The sequence below is a fragment of the Citrus clementina genome, unplaced genomic scaffold, assembly GCF_000493195.1.
Source record: "Citrus clementina cultivar Clemenules unplaced genomic scaffold, Citrus_clementina_v1.0 scaffold_7, whole genome shotgun sequence".
Classification (NCBI taxonomy): domain Eukaryota; kingdom Viridiplantae; phylum Streptophyta; class Magnoliopsida; order Sapindales; family Rutaceae; genus Citrus; species Citrus x clementina.
In genome coordinates, this window is record NW_006262075.1 from 19,071,371 (window position 1) to 19,090,307 (window position 18,937).

Genomic DNA, 18,937 nt, shown 5'->3' on the forward strand with positions numbered 1-18,937 from the left:
TTTTATTTATTAAAAAAAGGATCAATTGGTCTAGTTCACTCCTACAATTCCATTAAGAAGATTAACTGATTTGACTAAAATGTTTGCCTATAATTTGAATGTGCAACAATTAATAAAGCTATATTATCTTAATTTTGATACAAATACTCTTTTACAAAATATTAATAACTTTTTAGTTGAATTGGTATTGATACCTCTTCTCTTTATTGATAAAGTAGAGTGTTAAGTCTCCATATGATTATCCAAATAAAAATTTACGAATTAACTCATAAGAAAATTACTTTGTGATTGTCTTCACATTCAAAATGCTAAGAATCAATAATTCAATGTCATGGAAAATGTTAACGCTCCACCAATCAGCATGACCACATGAAAAGAAATGCAATTCAAGTCAATAAGCTCATATTAAATGGATATAACAAACCATTTCATTGCACATTCTAAATGCAACAACATTACATGAGACCGAACCGAACATTCCCCGTTCAAGACTTTAGATACAATGAAGAATACATGTCCAAGACAATCATTACCAAACCATTCAGTCAAGGCTTCAGTAGTTATGAAATCACAAACAACAAGCGAACGTTAATTAGGCATAAATATACATGCGAGTCCAATACTAGAAAACTCATTGGAAACAATAATCCAAGGCACCAGTACTTCAAAGAAATCCCTTTCCCCAGCATCGTAAGGCTGCAATGATGATTGAACAGAAATAGTTGCGCGATGAAGAAAAGATTATTAAAAAAAAAAAACACATATATGAACTTAAATAACAAGTGATTAATTAAAGGTTGAATGTATATTAGATGAGAAGAAAAGCTTACCCGTACTAATTACATTCCATTGGGACATATCTGGATATCATACTGCTCTTTGTCCTCAAATTTCCGTAGCATTTCTCTCAGCTCGAAACGGGGCCACCGTAACTCCAATTTGGTTAAGCTCTTTATTTGCCAGAGCTCCTCAGGAAGGATTTTTAAGCAGGCACAAGGGTTGATTACTAAGCTTTCAAGATTTTGCATGGCATCATTCTCCATGATCCACTCCTCCAGCCAAAACATTGACTTTAGATGCAAAACATTAAGGCTTTGGAAACCACCAGAACTGCAAACAAGCTTTCTGCCAATGAATGAGTTCTTCTTCAGCTTAAGGACCTGGAGATGTGGTAGCTTTTCCAGCTTTGGCATCGGATCATCCCTCAGTTCAGTATTAGACAAGCTCAGCTCGACAAGCCTGGGAGGAAACTGATATTCAGGCAGGACAATTGACGAGGGCTGTGACACTATCGCGAGTTCATTCACCAACTTCAATGATTCAAGGCAGAGCAGTGTGCAAAGGCTATTGGACAACATAGATTGATAAGAACTCAAATTTCCATGTACTCGAAGAGTTTGAAGACTAGGTAGCCTCCCCAATATATCCCGAGAACAACTGCTGGGGTGTAAGGCTGAAATGAAATTGAGATTTTCCAAAGAACTAGAGTACTTTCCTGGATGTTCAGGCAGTGTAATTGAACCAACATTTAGATGCCGGAGTTCGTTCATCTTCCAAATGTCATCTGGAGTATGATGTATGTAGCTAGATGGCATGCCTAGTGTACGAAGTTTGAGAAGGTTGCAAAGTGATGAAGGCAGGTGTTTGAGAGAAGGGATATTCAATTTCAGGTACTTGAGAAGAAGCAAGTGATTTATTCCTGTGGGATATTCCTCGAGAACTATTGTTCCTAAATCTAATACAACAAGGAATTTGAAATTTTTGCAAATTGCATTGCAATATTCAAGGGAAACCCGATCTGATCTATCCAAAGTGAGGTGCAAGAAAGAACGGAGGAATGTGTCAAAATGCTTCCAAGAATCGGAATTAATCAGGGCTTCAAAAATGGAAAGCCGTTTAGTAATTTCCAGTGATCTGTTTTCTCGAATTTGATAACAGACGATATGGATAAATTCTACAAACTGAGCAACGAATGCCAACATATTCCGCGTAAATATAGGAATGTAGCATGCTTTAGTTTTACCTCCAGCTCCTCTCTTCTTTACTCGAACGAAACGGCAACTGATTAGTTGTTCTAAGTACTCCTCAGCAGTTTTCTCGCTGTTGTCCGGAATGAAACCCTCAGCTATCCACAACTGATACAATTGCCTCGTGGAGATCTCGAAGACATCCCGAAAGGCAGACAAATAAAGGCAGCATAATTTCAGGTGTTGAGGTAACTCTGCGACGGAGAAAAGTAGAGACCGTTTTTGTATAAACCATGTGAGCCTCATATTTTCTGCTAAAGACTTGCTTCCGTAGTATAAGAAGACAAAAGGCCTTTCTCGATACGTAGCTCTCAGTGGTCCAGCGCGCACTGAATCAAGATGAATCATCTCTCCGCTTTCCAATCTACACAAGCTGAAGATTTCATCAGTACAAGCCAGCATTGCCAAAACCCTGCTTCCGTTCTGATGATCTGGAAGTGCTTCTCCAAGATAATCCCAGACATCCTTTGTAAAGACATCTTCAAGCACAATCAGATACCTCTTGTTTCTGAGGTAATCATTAAGTGCCATTTTCCTGTGCTCAAAATCTTTATGTGTAATTTCCCTCAATGCAGAATGAGGCATCACAGTCTTCAATATGTAATCCAATAATGTGCCGAGATTCGCATCAAAAGACACCCAAGCACGACAATCGAAATAACTTTTCACATAATTGCTGTTGTAAGCCTCTGCAGCAAAATCAGTAGTGTCGAACCCACAGCTATCAATAATTGCAACTACAGAAAGCTGAGGTGGTCCCTCTATCAATTGATCTAACAACTCCTCCATCGCATTATCCTGAAAACTCACCCTGTTCTCCCTCTGAAGATGTAACAAATATTTATTTTTCTGCTCTTCCATCCATGCACTGAAATCGAAGTTGTAGCAGGGTTGAACTTGCTGCAGCTGTTGTTTAATATCAATGAATTTACTTTGAAGTCCCATAAGAGCGTCGCACAGCTCCTTGGAACAGCTTTGATCACCATTTGGTTGCACGTTGCTCATAATGAACGTGTCGATGGCTCTCTCAGATTCATGGACCAAGTATTTGATTTCCCTCAAAATGAGCTCAAGATTTGATAGACTAATGTCAGCTTCTGCATCAATCTGAAGAAGAAGCCTAGTCAGGTCGACTTTATAATCCGCTTGCAAAGAATAAGAAATGGATTCAATTCCCGATTGAAGTTTCTGGATGTGTTCCTTCGCAGCAACCGGCAACGTTCCTTCTTCTCCTGCTAATAGCCTTTTCAACCTCTCTGAAAGTAATCCAAGGTGCACGTCCATATCTCCCTCTCTCACTACTAAAAATTGGAACCGAGAATCATCCAGAATCAGGGGAATCAAAGCACAACAAGACATAGCAAATTTGTGGCACATTCATTTGTTCAGCAATATTTTAAGAACGTAGCAAGCATGAGGCAGAAATTAATTCAGAAAGTTAATAAGACATTTAATAAAAATTATTTAACCAGGCTATGCTTGTACTTAGTAATCAGATTAAGGTCACTGACGAAGATAAAGCGGGGAAAGACAAGAACTCACATTGTGGAAGAGATTTTTTATCATTTGATATTATGAAAATTAGGAGAACCCAAAGTATTTGAAAGTAATCTAGAAAAAATATAAAGCCTACGGGATGCCCCAGCTTTAGCAAGCTTAACTACAGAGTTTTGAAGTAAAAATTGTTATGTTGCTCTGAAAACCAATTGGTGATTAACAAAAATGAACATTAAAATTTTGAACTTTATCCCTAAGCAATCTGGAGGGCGGCTGCTAACCCCCACGTAAGGTCAATAAAGCCTTTCCTAGAAACCTCATATTATAAGTGCGTTTGAAATTAAGGTTGGACAGTTGTAACTTTTAAATTACAGTACTAAAGTGTTTAGTAAATACTAGTTGTTGTAACTTGAAAGCTATTTTGATATAATTTTTTACTTGAATGATAGAAAATCTATTATATCTTTAATAATTTTGTCAAAATTCTTATTTAAAATTTATATTCACTATATATTATGAACTTTTATTTCATAATTATAACTTTTTTTTTCACAGCAGCTGCAACTTAAAAAAGCTACAACACTTCAATCACAAACAGGACCTATATCTAAAGATGGAATCGATATAAGGATATATAATATCACCGTTAATATTCATAAGATACAACTTTTTTATTTTTTTGGGGCGAATAATTCAGAGAACTAAGGAATAATTGAGAGAACTAACTATAAGATAAAAAATTGATTACAAAATGAAAATACCTCTTGTTCCTTTATAATCAAGGACCTCAAGATCTTCTGCAATGTCAACTACACCACCAAGCTAGACAATCGAACAATGAAATGGCTATTTTTTAACAGAATTGAAAAGTGATCTGGATCAAAAGGAAAATGCAAAGCGAAACAACTAGGAAAAAGTATTTAAGCATTAGTTCCAAGGTGAAAGCGAGTACCAAATATCCTGGTTCAAGAAAAGAACAAGATGCCAATATTATGATATCATAATAAGCCGATTACTTTAGATTGATGGAAAAAATGATTTTGCCAGAGCAAGCTAGGAATAAGAAAAGGAGAGAAGCAAACGAAATTGAAGGCCTTGATTTAAGAAAAGAACATATATAGCTATTCATGAAAGAAATGGCAGCAAAGGTTTGGTTGAGTGGTTTTCGAATGGTTTTCTTCGTCTGTCTACCCAAAATTCAAATCGTGAGAATGGAGGAAGCTAAAAAATAAATGGAAATAATTATTTAAGAGTGACACTAATGGTTTGGCCAAGAATTATACGTAATCATTATCAGATTCAATAGCTCTACCAAAAACATATCTCAAGAAAAGGAAGTCAGATAAATATGTACCCGATAACTTAGAAACAAGTTCATTTTACAGTAGAATGAACAATAATGTACACATAACCATTATCAATTAGAGTATTCTTTAATCTTAGGTATTCCATATTGTGTGTCAAAAATTTCATAGGAATGAGCAATAAAAAGGTTCATTTAATTTTGCAGTAAAATATCGAGTTCCTTCTTTTTGAATAATTCATTGACATTTTGATGGCAGGGTTTGATAGCAAGGATGCTTTTACTAGCAAAGACCTCCCTAACCGAAATTGGAAAGTAGTTCATGGCGTTTTAGTAAATGAACCTGAAATTTAAATTTGAAAATATATTTTAATCTGATGATTTTAGCTTGAAGAAATAAATAAAGACACGTTGGCAAAAGTACTGTTTAAAAAAAATACCAAAGAAACCTTGATAATTATCTATAATTGTCTGAGAAGAAATAAATAAAAAAAGTAAAAAATAAAATAATGTAACATAAAATTGGGTTTGCATAATTTCCAATTACCATTAGAAGTTCTGCAACATTAATTTTTGACAGCTTCAATCACCTGGAAAAATCCCTTCTCCAGATCTTAAGCAAGTTTCTCCATTTGAACAAATATTCTTCATTGGACTTGAGCTGAAGTTATAAAAATGTGAAACTCAAATCTTCAAATTTGCAGTGACTGCATGCCCAGCCGTTGAAAGCAGAAATAGTCAATGAAAGCAATAAGCCCATGTAATTTCAATATGATCAGTGGCGAAGGTAGCAATATTTTTTGGGTGGTTGGATTTTTTTAATTAAATTTATTTCTCAAACTATTTGTTCTATACAAAAGAAACTATTGAAATAAGATATATAAGCAGAAAACTGATAATAAAAGAAAATTGTAAATTAAAAAAAAATTGAATTTCAATTTGTATCACCAAATTTTTTTTTAAAAAATTCATATATTATCGAATCTGAGTTGATATTATCTAAAATTTCTCTTTTAACATCGACAATCATACAATCTAAAAAAGAAAAAAAAATCACTATACGCCTTATTTTGATGTGTTGTCTTAATCAATTTTATAGCAGAAAATGCTCTGTTTGTTGTTTCTTTTGAATAAGGAAGGGTTAATACTAAACTGATTAATTTGTCAAGCAAGAAGTAAATCTGTGGCTTTTTGGTCTCAACTAATTTTTGAGAAAATTCAAAAAGAGAAGTAATATTCAAAAACACTAGAAGAGAGGGTACATCAATTCCAAAGCATTTTAATTGTCTTCTCACAGCCTTAATCTCAATTTGAGTCATGACGATTTGATATAAAATAAATGGAATTAAGTTTGGAAATTTTGACACATTCAGACAATCTGTTTAATAATTATTCGTTTGTTCTACTAAAATTCCCAAACGAAATGAGAACGTATAGTCCATTATAATTGAGCATTTTGATAATCGAAATTTTTTAAGGAGTTCAAATTGTGTAATTTGACCTAAAAAAATATAAACAATTTATCACTGCTTGACTAAAAACGAAATGGTAAAGTTGAAATGACTACGCATAATGAGTTTGATCGTTAGAAAATGACTGGAAAATAATTTAGTTAATGTTTGGTATGAAATAAATTTAAACATTTAAATTTTGGTTTTATTTATGAGCTTAATAGGTTTACTTAGTAAAAACATTGTTATAATTATAACTATACACTCTACAGATCAGCATGACCATATGAAAATAAATGCAATTTCAATCGATAGGATATTAAATGAATTTAACAAACCATTTCATTGCACAAATTAAATGCAATGAAATCATATAAAATTGAAGATTCCCTGTTGAAGACTTTAGATACAAATAATACAATGAAGAATACATGTCCAAGACATCCATTACCAAACCGAATCATCAAGGCTTCAGTAGATATGATACCGCAATCAACTAATTGAAAACAATAATCCAACCACTAAGACTTTAAAGAAATCCCTAAAACTTCTCCAGGATCTCAAGGACTTGTTTGTGCATGGACAGCTGCAATGAAGATTGAACAAAAATAGTTATGCAATCAGAGAAAAGATCACAAAATACAAACGCATATATAAACTTAGAAAACAAGTGATTAAAAGGTTGAACGTATATTAGATGAGAAGAAAAGCTCACCACATACTAATTACATTCCATAAGGATATATCTGGATGTGGTACTGCTCTTTGTCCTCAAATTTCCGGAGCTTTTCTCTCAGCTCGAAACGGGGCCACCATAACTCCAATTTGGTGAAGCTCTTTATGCGCCAGAGCTCCTCAGGAAGGATTTTCAAGTAGGCACAAGGGTTGATTATTAAGCTTTCAAGTTTTGGCATGGCATCATTTTTCATTGTCCACTCCTCCAGCCAAGACATTGACTTCAGATGCAAAACTTAAGGCTTGGAAAACCACCAGCACTGCAAACAAGCTTTCTGTCAATAAATGAGTTCTTCTTCAGCTTGAGGACTTGGAGATGTGGTAGCTTTTCCAGTGTTGGCATCGGATCGTCCCTCAGATCAGTATAGATAAGCTCAGCTCGACGAGCCTGGGAGGAAACTGATATTCAGGCGGGACCATTGATGAGGGCTGTGACACTATCGTGCGATCATCCACCAACTTCAATGATTCAACGCGGAGCAATGCGCAAAGGCTATTAGACAACATAAATTGATAAGAACTCAAATTTTCATGTACTCGAAGAGTTTGAAGACTAGGTAGCCTCCCCAGTATATCCTGAGTACAACTGCTTGGGTGTAAGACTGAAATGAAATTGAGATTTTCCAAGGAGCTACAAAACTTTCCTGGATGTGCAGGCAGAGTGACTGAACCAAAATTTAGATGCCGGAGTTTGTACATCTTCCAAATGCCATCCGGTGTATGATGTATGTAGCTAGCTGGCATGTCTAGTGTATGAAGGCTGAGAAGGTTGCAAAGTGATGAAGGCAGGTGTTTGAGAGAAGGGATATTCAATTTTAAGTACTTGACAAGTAACAATTTACTTATCCCGGATGGATATTCCTGGAGAAGTATTGTTCCAAGGCGAGGTGCAAAAAAGAATGGACGTATGTGTCAAAATGCTTCCAATAATCGATATTAGTAAGGGTTCCAATAACGGAAAGCCGTTTAAAATTTTCTAATGATCTATCTGCTCGAAGTTTAAAGGGGACCACATGGACAAATTCTACAAATTGAGCAACTAATGCCAACACACCCCGAGTAAACAAAGAAATGTAGCATGTTTTAATTGTACCTCCAGCTCTTCTCTTCTGTACTTCAATGAAACCACTACTGATTAGTGGTTCTAAGTACTCCTCGGCAGTTTTCTCGCTGTTGTCTGGAATGAAACCCTCAGCTATCCACAGCTGATACAATTGCCTTGTGAAGATCTCAAAGGCAGACAAATAAAGACGGCACAATTTCAAGGGAATCGTGGAGACCATTTCTGTATAAAGACAGCACAAGTTATGGTAACTCTGCTATAGAGAATAGTGGAGACCATTTCTGTATAAGCCATGTGAGCCTTATATTTTGCGCTAATGTATTTCTTTCGTAGTATAAGAAGACCAAAGGCCTTTCTTGGTACGTAGCTCTCAGTGGTCTAGCAGGCACTGAATCAAGATGAATCATCTCCCCGTTTTCCAATCTACACAAACTAAAGATTTTATCATTAGAAAGCATTACCAAAACCCTGCTTCCATTCTGATGATCTGGAAGTGCTTTTCCAATATAATCCCACACATCACTTGCTATGACATCATCAACCACAATCAAATACCTCTTGTTTCTGAGGTAATCATGAAGTGCCATTTTCCTTTGTTCAAAATCTTTGTGCATAATTTCCCTCAATGCAGGTTGGGGCATCACAAACTTCAATATGTTATCCAGCATTGTGCCACGATTGATATCAAAAGACACCCATGCACGACAATCAAAATAACTTTTCACATAATTGCTGTTGTAAGCCTGTGCAGCAAAATCAGTGCTGCCGAACCCACAGCTATCAATAATTGCAACTACAGAAAGCTGAGATGGTCCCTCTACCAATTGATCTAACAACTCCTCCATCACATCATCCTGTAAACTCACCATGTTGTCTCTCTGAAGACGTAACGAACATTTATTTTTCAGCTCTCCCATCCATACACTGAAACTGAAGTTGTGGAGGGGCAGAACTGGCTGCAACTGTTGTTTAATATCAATGAATTTACTTTCAAGTCTTACGAGAATAGCGTACAGCTCCTTGAAACAGCTTTGATCACCATCTGGTTGCATGTTGCTCATAATGAACGTGTCAATGACTATCTCAGATTCACGGACCAAGTAATTGGTTTCCTTCAGAATGAGCTCAAGATTTGATAAGAGTAGTGTCAGCTCCAAATTCAATCCGAAGAAGAAGCCTAGTCAGGTCGACTTTATAATCCGCTTCCAAAGAATGAGAAATGGATTCAATTACAGTTTGAAGGTTCTGAATATGTTCCTTTGCAGCAACCGGCAACGGCAGCGTTCCTTCTTCACCTGCTAATAGCGTTTTCAACCTCTCTGAAAATAATCCGATGTGCAAGTCCATGTCTCCCTCTCAACTAATAAAACTAGGGCAATATCAGCCAGAAGCAGGGAGATCAAACAAAGATCATCAAGAGATAACAAGGTTGCTGCAAGAACAATTCTCACACCTATGTACATTAAAGTACTAACTGAAAATAAAATAAATTACCCTTGACAATTCCCATCCATAAACGTGATATTTTAACAGGATAGCACTTAATGTCAGGAAAACATGAGGGTGTTGTACTCATTTTCCTAGTATTTAATTAATAACGTATAAAATTAATAAGCTACTTATACTAGGAAATTATAATTATTATATATTAAACCAGAATATGCTCGTGCCTAGCTAGTAATCATATTATGAAGCTACAGCGAGAGACAGACAAGAACTCACTTCATTATTAACTCATAAGATAAAACTTTAAAAAATAAAACAAAATGAAGTCATTTTTTATTTGAATAATTCGGAGAAAGTGCAGAGAATTTATTATCAAGGACCTGCCTCACGAAAATTGGGAGGTAGTGGAGGGCGTTTAGTAAATGCACCCAAAGTTTAAATTTTGATATATATTTAAGTCTGATTTTAGCTTTGAAGAAATAAATAAATGCACGTTGGCAAAAGTGCGGGTGTTCGATTATCAGCAGAATGCGATGGTAAAAGGGAAACCTGATAATTATATGAGAAGAAATGAATAAAAGCAGAAACCATAAATAAAAAAAAAAATGTAACATAAAATTGGGTTTCATTTATTTTATATATATGTTAATTAATATGTTATTGGAGGCAAATAAATAAAAGCTAATAATGAATGTCAATTGCAATCAATCATTTGCCTTCTTTTATTCCCTATCGGGACAAAATGTGTACGCGGATCGATTAATTTGACTTTGACGTAGGAATATTATATTAACTTAGATACAACTTAATATAATACCATAGCACATCGTTACGCATAAAAGTTATTAAGAAATGACCATTTGAGTCAAGACAATTCGTTACAAAATAAATGGATTTGAGTTTAAAAAATTTGACACATTCAAGTGATCTGCTTAATAATCATTTGTTCTGTTAAAAATTCCTAAACAAAATCAGAATTTATAGTCCATTATAATCGAACGATTTGATTAATAGATTTTGTTAGGAATTACTATTGTGTAATTTCGCCGAAGAAATATAAACGATCTTTATTTATTTGGCTATAAGGGATATAAGGTAACAAGAATTGAATATTAATAGACATAAAACAAGAAAGAAATAAAATAAACTGGCATATCAACCAACGTCACGACCGTAGAGCATTATTTTAGTTAAAACCAAAAACATCTCCACATCTATGACTCCAACTAGACAATTAATGGCATCTCTAAATTTGAATATAAAATAATACCAACTCAAAACATTCAACTTCTCTCTCTTGAATCTTGATAGCTCCGCTATATGGCGAGCAATTGCAAACATAATGTTCCAGAATGCCCGTTAAATTGAACCAAAATAATGGATTAACTAGAAATATTTTCAAGCAAAAATGTCACTCTCATAATGTCACTAACATCACCTTCTAAATTATTATTATTATTATTATTATCAACAGTCTTCTATGCACTATCAAAACCACTGGTCTTCAGCAAACACTACCAATCATTTTATTCTAATTACAATTTAATTTTTTAATAAGAAAATTGCAAATTAATCAATTATTCTTAAAAAAATTACCAATTAACTCATATATATATATATATATATATATATATATATATGCCACGGAAATGGTAACACTCCATAAATCAGCATGACAGCATATGACATGGGTTGAAGATTCCCTGTTCAAGACGTTAGGTATAAGCCGTTCAGACAAGGCTTTAGTAGTGATGAAATCATAAGCAACATGGGTTAACCAGGCACAATATATACAAGTGAATCCAATAATAGCAAAACCAATCGAAAACAATAATCCAAGGCACCAGTACTTTAAAGAAATTCCTAAAATTCACCGGCAGCATAAGGCCTTGTTAGCGCATAGACAACTGCAATGAAGAAAGGATTACACAACGTGCGCGCGCACACACACAGACATACAAACAGAAATAGTTGTGCAGTGATTAAAGGTTGAAGGTACGTTAGATGAGAATAAAAGCTTACCCCATACTAATTAAACTCCATAAGGATACATCTGGATGTGGTACTGCTCTTTGTCCTCAAATTTCCGCAGCGCTTTTCTCAGCTCGCAACGGGGCCACCATAACTCCAGCTTGTTTAAGCTCTTTGTGCGCCAGAGTTCTTCAGGAAGCCTTTTCAAGTGAGCACGAGGGTTGATTATTAATCTTTCAAGTTTTGGCATGGCTTCGAACTCCACAATCCACTCCTGTAGCCAGAACATTGACTTCAGATGCAAAACCTTAAGGCACGGAAAACAACCAGAACCGCAAAAACAAGCATTCTGCCAATAAATGAGTTCTTCTTCAGCTTGAGGACTTGGTGATGTGGTAGCTATTCCAGTGTTGGCATCGGATCATTCCTCAGTTCAGTATTTGATAAGCTCAGTTCAACGATCCAAAGTGAGGTGCAACAAAGAATGGAGGAATGTTGCCAAAATGCTTCCAAGAATCCGAATTAGTCGGGGCTTCAAAAACGGAAAGCCGTTTAAAATTGTCTAACGATCTATTTTCTCGACTTGGATAAGGTGCCAAATGGATAAACTCTACAAATTGAGCAACTGAATCGATCATACCCCATGTGATTGCTGAAATGTAGCATGCTTTAATTTTGCCTCTAGCTCTTCTCTTCTTTACAATAATGAAACCTCTACTGATTAGTTGTCCAAAGTACTCCTCGGCAGTTTTCTCACTGATGTCAGGAATGAAACCCTTAGCTACCCACAACTGATACAATTGCGATGTGGAGATCTCAAAACATTCAGAAAAGCCAGACAAATAAATATAGCTCAATTTCAAATGTTGAGGTGACTCTGAGATAGAGAAGAGTAGAGACCAATTTTGTATATAGCATGAGCTTTATATTTTCTGCTGTGACTTGCTTCCATAGTACAAGAAGACCAAAGGCCTTTCTCGATATGTAGCTCTCAGTGGTCCAGCGGGCGCTGAATCAAGATGTATCATCTCTCTTCCAATCTACCCAAGATGAAGATTTCATCCGTACATGTGAGCATTGCCAAAACCCTGCTTCCCTTCTGATGATCTGGAAGTGCTTCTCCAAGATAATCCCACACATCGTTTGTAAAGACATCGTAAAGCACAATCAAATACCTCTTGTTTCTGAGGTAATCATGAATTGCAATTTTCCTTTGTGCAAAATCTTTAAGCATAATTTCCCTCAGTGCGGATTATTGAGGCATCACAAACTTCAATATGTTATCCAACAATCTGCAGAGATTGAAGTCAAAAAGACACCCAAGCAACCGGCAACAGCAACGTTCCTTCTTCACCTGCCACTGCCCTTTTCAACCTCTCTGAAAATAATCCGGTGCGCAAATCCATGTCTCCCTGATTATGATTATCAAAATTTGCTGGCGCTTGCTTTTGAACTTTGACTTTTGATTGATTTAAAAATTGTGTAATTCTACAGCTCCCTTGATAGCAGGGATGTTTTTTTTTTTTTTTTTTAATTATCAAAGACCTCCCTCATGGTCAAGGAAAAGGAAAATGAAAAGTAGTTGAGGAAGTAAATCTTTTTTTTTTTCTTCTGAATAAGTTACAATTCTATTATATATTCAAAATTAGGATTTTATTATATTCAGCTAGATCGATTTTATTATATTCAGCTAGATCAATTTAAAAAGGTATATATATTCGAATAGGTTGTGCCCAAATATTCTAGAAAATATGTATTAAATGCATGCTGTTACGTGTATTGAAGTAAATTACAGTCATAGACAACAAAATATAAGTGAACGGAAGAATTTTACTATTTTATTTTAGAATCAATCAATTCAATTCAGTTATTAGTATCACATCTAACCAGCCTAGAAAAATACACAAAAATTGAAAAGCTATATGTAGATCGATCGAACTTAATACAGTTTGGTTTATTTCACTAATAGGATTTCGATTCTGAAAATGAACCAATTTGATATGTTCTCACTCCTAGTCGAATATTAACGGCATGTTTGATTTGAATAAATTAAAAGAGGGAGGAGAGGAGAGAAGATTAAAGAAGGGGAAGAGAAAACAATAAGAAGAAAAGAGATGAAGTTCATATCAAACCAAAAAATAAAATTGAAATTCACCCTTCTTTCTTCTCTTCTTTTTCCTCTTTTCTCTTTCCTCTTATCTCTTGAAACTAAAGATAGGATAAAGATATAAAAATTAAATTATCTTGCAATTTGTTTTCAAACCCAACATGTGTGTGTGTGTGAGATAGAAAGGGGTATCAGGTAACAACAAGAATCTATAGTTAGAAAATAAGAAAGAAAGAAAGAAAGAAAATAAACTAGAACGAGCTACCAACTACAACGAGTGCAACCTTATCTGAAACCAAAAAAAATTCTCCACCCATATAACTACAAGTTTACAACTCTCTATAAGACAAGAAGTAATGGGCCTAATGGCATTTCTAAATTTGACCAAAAAATAATACAAATCAAATCATTAAACCACTCTTTCTTCATGACAACCGCATTATATGGCTAGTAAGTATACATTTGATGTGATTAACCAGATAATATTACTTGATAATATCACCCTTATTATAACTAAAAGTAATAGCATCCATTAAATCATTACTGTAAATACATAAATAAATTTCCCATAACTTAATTTTAATACTCGTAAATTTATTACAAAGTTTAAACATTTCATTTAATAACATTTCATTTAATCCCAAAAAAATAAAAAAAGAAACAACAACTACCAAACTTTATGTGAATGTGATGATGAGATTTCGATGATGGTTAATTGGTCTGAGCCGGAGGACCTCTGGGAATTCCCCGGCCCTGGGGACCCCTTGCTGCTTTTAAAACTATGCCTCTTTCTTTAACTGTTACTTTCTGCAATTCAACAACAATAAAAATCTATACCCATCAAAAAATTTTTTTTTTGGCTATATTTCGCAAATTTTATTGTAATTTTAGAAATTTAAATAAAATATAAAATCTGGGGAAATTTAACAAAAATTTTAATTGGTGCCGTACTGTAATTATCTATTTCAATAGTAAATTAGAGCAACCGACCTGTGTCAACCTGGGCTCTTCCCCATCTTGGTTTACTTCTGAGCGAAAGAAAAGAAATAATCGAAATTAATTACGCTAAAACTAAACAAAGAAAAAAACAAAACCAAGAAAAAAAATTAAAAAAAAAAATGTAGTTTCCAATTTACCATTAGAAAGCCTGCTTCCTATGATAGCATAAATCATCTGGAGAAATCTCCTCCTCAGATCTTGAGCAACTTCCATGAAACACATATTCTTTCTGGGTTTTTAGAAACAAGTGATACGAGCATGAAGTGAGACTCTGAAATCTTTGAATAAATGGAAGGCGAGGAGCCCGTGGCCCATGTGCTTTCAATATATTATTGCATCAACTTTATGTTACTACTATTTTATTGCAACACGTTTATGGCATTGGCCATTTTTTTATTGACAAAGGATGAAGTCATTGTTTCTACTTTCTTAGTAGAATGATTGGAATGTTTTGTTACCAATTTTTTCCTTTTTAATTTTAAAAAAGGGGCCACATAAATTTCATTGTAAATGAGTAATGGTAAAGTCACAACCCTTATTTATATAAATTAATGTGACATAAATTAATTAATTGTATAAAATTACTGTGAGCCCATATAATTTAAAAAATATATTTATTATTAAATTTTTAACTAATTCTTCATACTATATCAATTTGTACGCATTAATTTATATAAAATTATTTATAACTGTGATATTTGTAAAGTTAAAAATATGTGGTGCCTAGATTTCTTTCAAATATGATATCTCTAAAGTTTCAAATTTGAAAAACTTCATAATATAAAAAGGTTGATTTTCATTTGTTGAATATTTATCATTGTGTCAATTTAAAAAAAAAATCAACAATAGGAAGAAAAAGTGATTTAAAAGAGCTAAAGAGATATATTTGGTGGAACGTGCATTTATTTATTGTTAGCTTATAAAATCGTTGACTCATTAGTATTATAAATTAGATCTTGGTGTTTATTATTGAACTAAAACTGTATTATGTAATTTTGCTATAGAAGTTTCTAATTAAAAAAAAAAGTTTTTACATTGTAATACAAACACAATCGATTAAGTCTTCGAAAGAAAATCAGAAAATGTTAATTGCATTCTTTTTTCCTCTCACAACACAGCTATACAAATACAACCGTAGACCAAAAGAAGCAAATTCAATTTCCACAAATAAAAAATAAAAAAAAAAAATTAAACCCCATTACCGATTAGAAAAAATTGACGTCTCTTTAGTCTCCTCTTTTGGTACACCTTATTGGAAACCCTAATCCATCAATCAGTTTCATCTCTACCCACCAATCACCTAATTAAATCTACATATATCTATTACCAGGAGGACCCCTCAATGTTCGCGGCTAACACGTGTTAAATTCGCACGAAGAAGATGCTGAGCTCAGGCCCATTATTCCCTTCCGGGCTCAACATGTACAGTGTCTCCGAATCTTTCGAGCCCACGACACGTTCGAAATGGGCCCGGATATAGGCCAACTCGCCATCCGCGCCTTCGGCGTCGGAGTTTCCCGGCAGCACCCCACCGCCCATGGACACAGGCCTGAGTAGCTCCATAACGTGGAAATCCTCGTCATTGGCTTCTCTTTTAACCCCATAGCCAGTCTTTTTGCCATTACAAAACATACTCCACAATGGCTCTTCTAATAGCTTCACTTTATCCTTTTCGGGCCTTTTTTCACATTCCAGGGCGATTCTCACCATTCCTGAACCCATTTCCTTTTGCAACACATTCGTTTGCATGGCAAGCTCAACGATTACCGTAGGCAAACATTTAGGGTTTTCTTGAATAGATAGGCTTACCTTACCTTTCCGGTACCCGAATAACGTTCCCGTGACCTTCCGGCTACTGCTGGATGGCGTCCGGATGTCTGGTAATCCGCCGGGATAGACCGGCATCTTGCACATGGCTGGGGAGACAATGGGGAACGACCGAAAAACAGATCGAAAGACACGGAACATCTTAGGTCTGTTCTTCTTCTTTTGAGATGGTTGCACAAGTGATAAAGGTTGGCGTGGTAAAGGCGGCGCGGCTGGTGTTGAAGGAGCTGACGAAGTCGGAGAGTCATCTTTGGAGGCGGCGCTGTCCCTAGACTTTGGCTCCCCCATTAACGGATGTTGATGAACCAAGAAATGGAGAGGGCCTCATGCATGAAGGACGCGCAGAAAGACAGAAAAGAGAGCAAGAATGAAGGGATAGGAAGTCGAGTTAGGTAATTTTTTGTGGATTGGATTTCATTTTAGATCCCTTGAAATGGGATCAAATGATCCTAAGTTTTTGCCCTATTAATAGTTTTTTTTTTTTTTTACTGACTTGCTCTTAAATTAGCATTTCAAATCACGTATTCGGAGCCTTGTTGGTTAGGCTCCATTTGCTCCAAGGAAATTTAATGACTTGTAGGATTATTTAGTGTGCATTATATTAAAAGATTATTCTAAACAATTATTTTTCGTCACTTAATTTACTGGCTCGACTTTTGCTATTTATTTTTAAATTATCTTGAAAACCTTGCCAATCAATGTTGAATGAAATTTTAACACTCATAACAATCATGGGCATCCCCAATCATTAATGTAAGTGACTTAATTTCATTCATTGATTATTATTGTTTTTGGTATCCATTGTTAAAACCCACACTTTGAATTTTTGACGATCGAATGCAAAATTATATGGAAAAATAGTTTTTTTTTAGGGAAAAAAAAAAGAATTTCTTAAAACTATTGTTATTAAATTTTTTTTTTAAATTTTAGTATATATATAACCTTGTAGTTTTTCTTCACCTTAAATTAATATCGGTAATGAGAGTTAAAATTAATTAAGAGAACAAATTAGTTGCATTAAAGGACAAACACTTTTATGCTACAGGCCATTAGCATGGTAGTATATGTTGGGAAAAGTTTGAACTCCCACAAAGGAATTGTACTTCCCTTCTAAATATTTAAAAGTGTTCGATAAATCTTTTTTTTTTATTTGTAGATTTTTAAACTATATTTAACATGCCTTTTGGTTAAGCTACAATTTTATAAATAGATTTAAGATTGCTATATTACAACTTTATAAATTCAAATTTTGGATAGATCCACTCCAGCGATATATTATTTGACTTGTAGTAGACTCATAATTGTAATATAATTTAAAAAAAGCATATAAATTCAAACTTTCTTTTTCTGTAGCAACTCCATTTCATTATCGCCACTCAAGACTCCATTGTTTTTTGTTTCAGTTTTTTAATTAAAATTTTCAAGGTACATAAATATAAATTGGATAAGTAAAATCATATTTTATTTTTACAAATGGTATATTGTATGACACAATTTATATTTAATCTCTTAAAATTTAATTAAATAAACGAGTTTAATTGAATGTAGTGAATGAATTGATATCCTAATCAAATAGAAGATCCATGGTTGAATGATAGTGTATTTATACGCCTAAAGAATAATATGCTTTGAAGTGTTGATAATGAGGTTATCTTTCAACATTTTCAATATTTGAAAACACATCGATGGCAGTTGTGGATATTTTTCATTAAATATTTTAAATAAATATGGATTTTGAAATGTTATTTATTGTAATTTTTTTAAAACTATATTACTGTTTAAAACAAGGCTTGTTACATTGAACTTCTGGCATTGCCTCTGTGCATTGACCATTTAGAGGCCAAGGAGGATGAAAAATAGAGCTCTGAAAACAGGTAACGGCTGGAGCTGAATCAGATTCCAATTCAGGCGTGCATCGATCCCAAAGCCTTGTAATGCCATCTGCACAGAAAGACGCCCAAAGGAATGATCGTAAAGCAGCCCAAAAAAGAACCATTAACACCCAAAAAGATGACTCTACAGGAGACCCTATATCCCTTCTGAGGTACTTAAGGGCTATTCGACTAAAGTTGGTGCCCAAGGCCCGAGCCCAATAGGAAAGCCCACCATTCAAATAATTTTCAACAATAGTGTCTAAACTGCCTGTACGCAGTGATAGCAAAACTTTATTTAATATTCTTCCCAAAAAAAAAATGCTTCATTTAATAAATTTTTTTTCTTTTAATTTACAACTTACTTGTAATATTTGTACATTTTTTGATTTGTATTCTTTCAGTAGTTAGTAAAATTAATGTTATTTATTTGTAAATCTTAAAAAAAAAAAAAGAATACAACACAATTGTATATCATACCCCAATTAATGTACAGATTTTTCCTTTTAAATTTTGGATATAAAATCTAATCATAAAAGCTGTAAATTATTTGAATGAAACTTTTTTCTAATTAATCAAGAGAGTGGATGCAAATACATAAATTGAGGAAACAAAGATAAATTTTATGGTGAATGAAACT

At 34.2% G+C, this 18,937-nt stretch overlaps 2 protein-coding genes, 1 long non-coding RNA gene and 1 pseudogene across 3 annotated transcripts; all 4 read right to left on the reverse strand.

Annotated features, from left to right (window-relative positions):
• Nucleotides 1-486: 486 nt before the first annotated feature.
• LOC112097013 (inactive disease susceptibility protein LOV1-like) lies at nt 487-3,032 on the reverse strand. Its single transcript, XM_024181272.1, has 2 exons — nt 831-3,032; nt 487-696 (listed from the first exon to the last, which is right to left on the reverse strand). Exon 1 carries the CDS (start codon nt 3,030-3,032, stop codon nt 840-842), a length of 2,193 nt encoding a protein of 730 aa, XP_024037040.1. The 3' UTR covers nt 487-696; nt 831-839.
• Nucleotides 3,033-7,003: 3,971 nt separating this feature from the next.
• Nucleotides 7,004-8,921, reverse strand: LOC112097014 (annotated as a pseudogene).
• A 5,310-nt stretch (nt 8,922-14,231) lies between these two features.
• LOC112096842 lies at nt 14,232-14,932 on the reverse strand. Its single transcript, XR_002904682.1, has 3 exons — nt 14,737-14,932; nt 14,591-14,628; nt 14,232-14,407 (listed from the first exon to the last, which is right to left on the reverse strand). It is a non-coding gene; the product is annotated as an uncharacterized LOC112096842 (long non-coding RNA).
• Nucleotides 14,933-15,799: 867 nt separating this feature from the next.
• LOC18035767 (protein MIZU-KUSSEI 1) lies at nt 15,800-16,823 on the reverse strand. The gene has a single exon (XM_006427972.2). The coding sequence runs from the start codon at nt 16,712-16,714 to the stop codon at nt 15,962-15,964; it is 753 nt and encodes a 250-aa protein (XP_006428035.1). The 5' UTR covers nt 16,715-16,823; the 3' UTR covers nt 15,800-15,961.
• Nucleotides 16,824-18,937: the final 2,114 nt, after the last annotated feature.

Excerpts from the sequence above, each read along its gene's own strand:
- LOC112097013 (XM_024181272.1), bottom strand. The coding sequence starts at position 3,032 with ATGAGCAACGTGCAACCAAATGGTGATCAAAGCTGTTCCAAGGAGCTG.
- LOC18035767 (XM_006427972.2), bottom strand. The coding sequence starts at position 16,714 with ATGGGGGAGCCAAAGTCTAGGGACAGCGCCGCCTCCAAAGATGACTCT.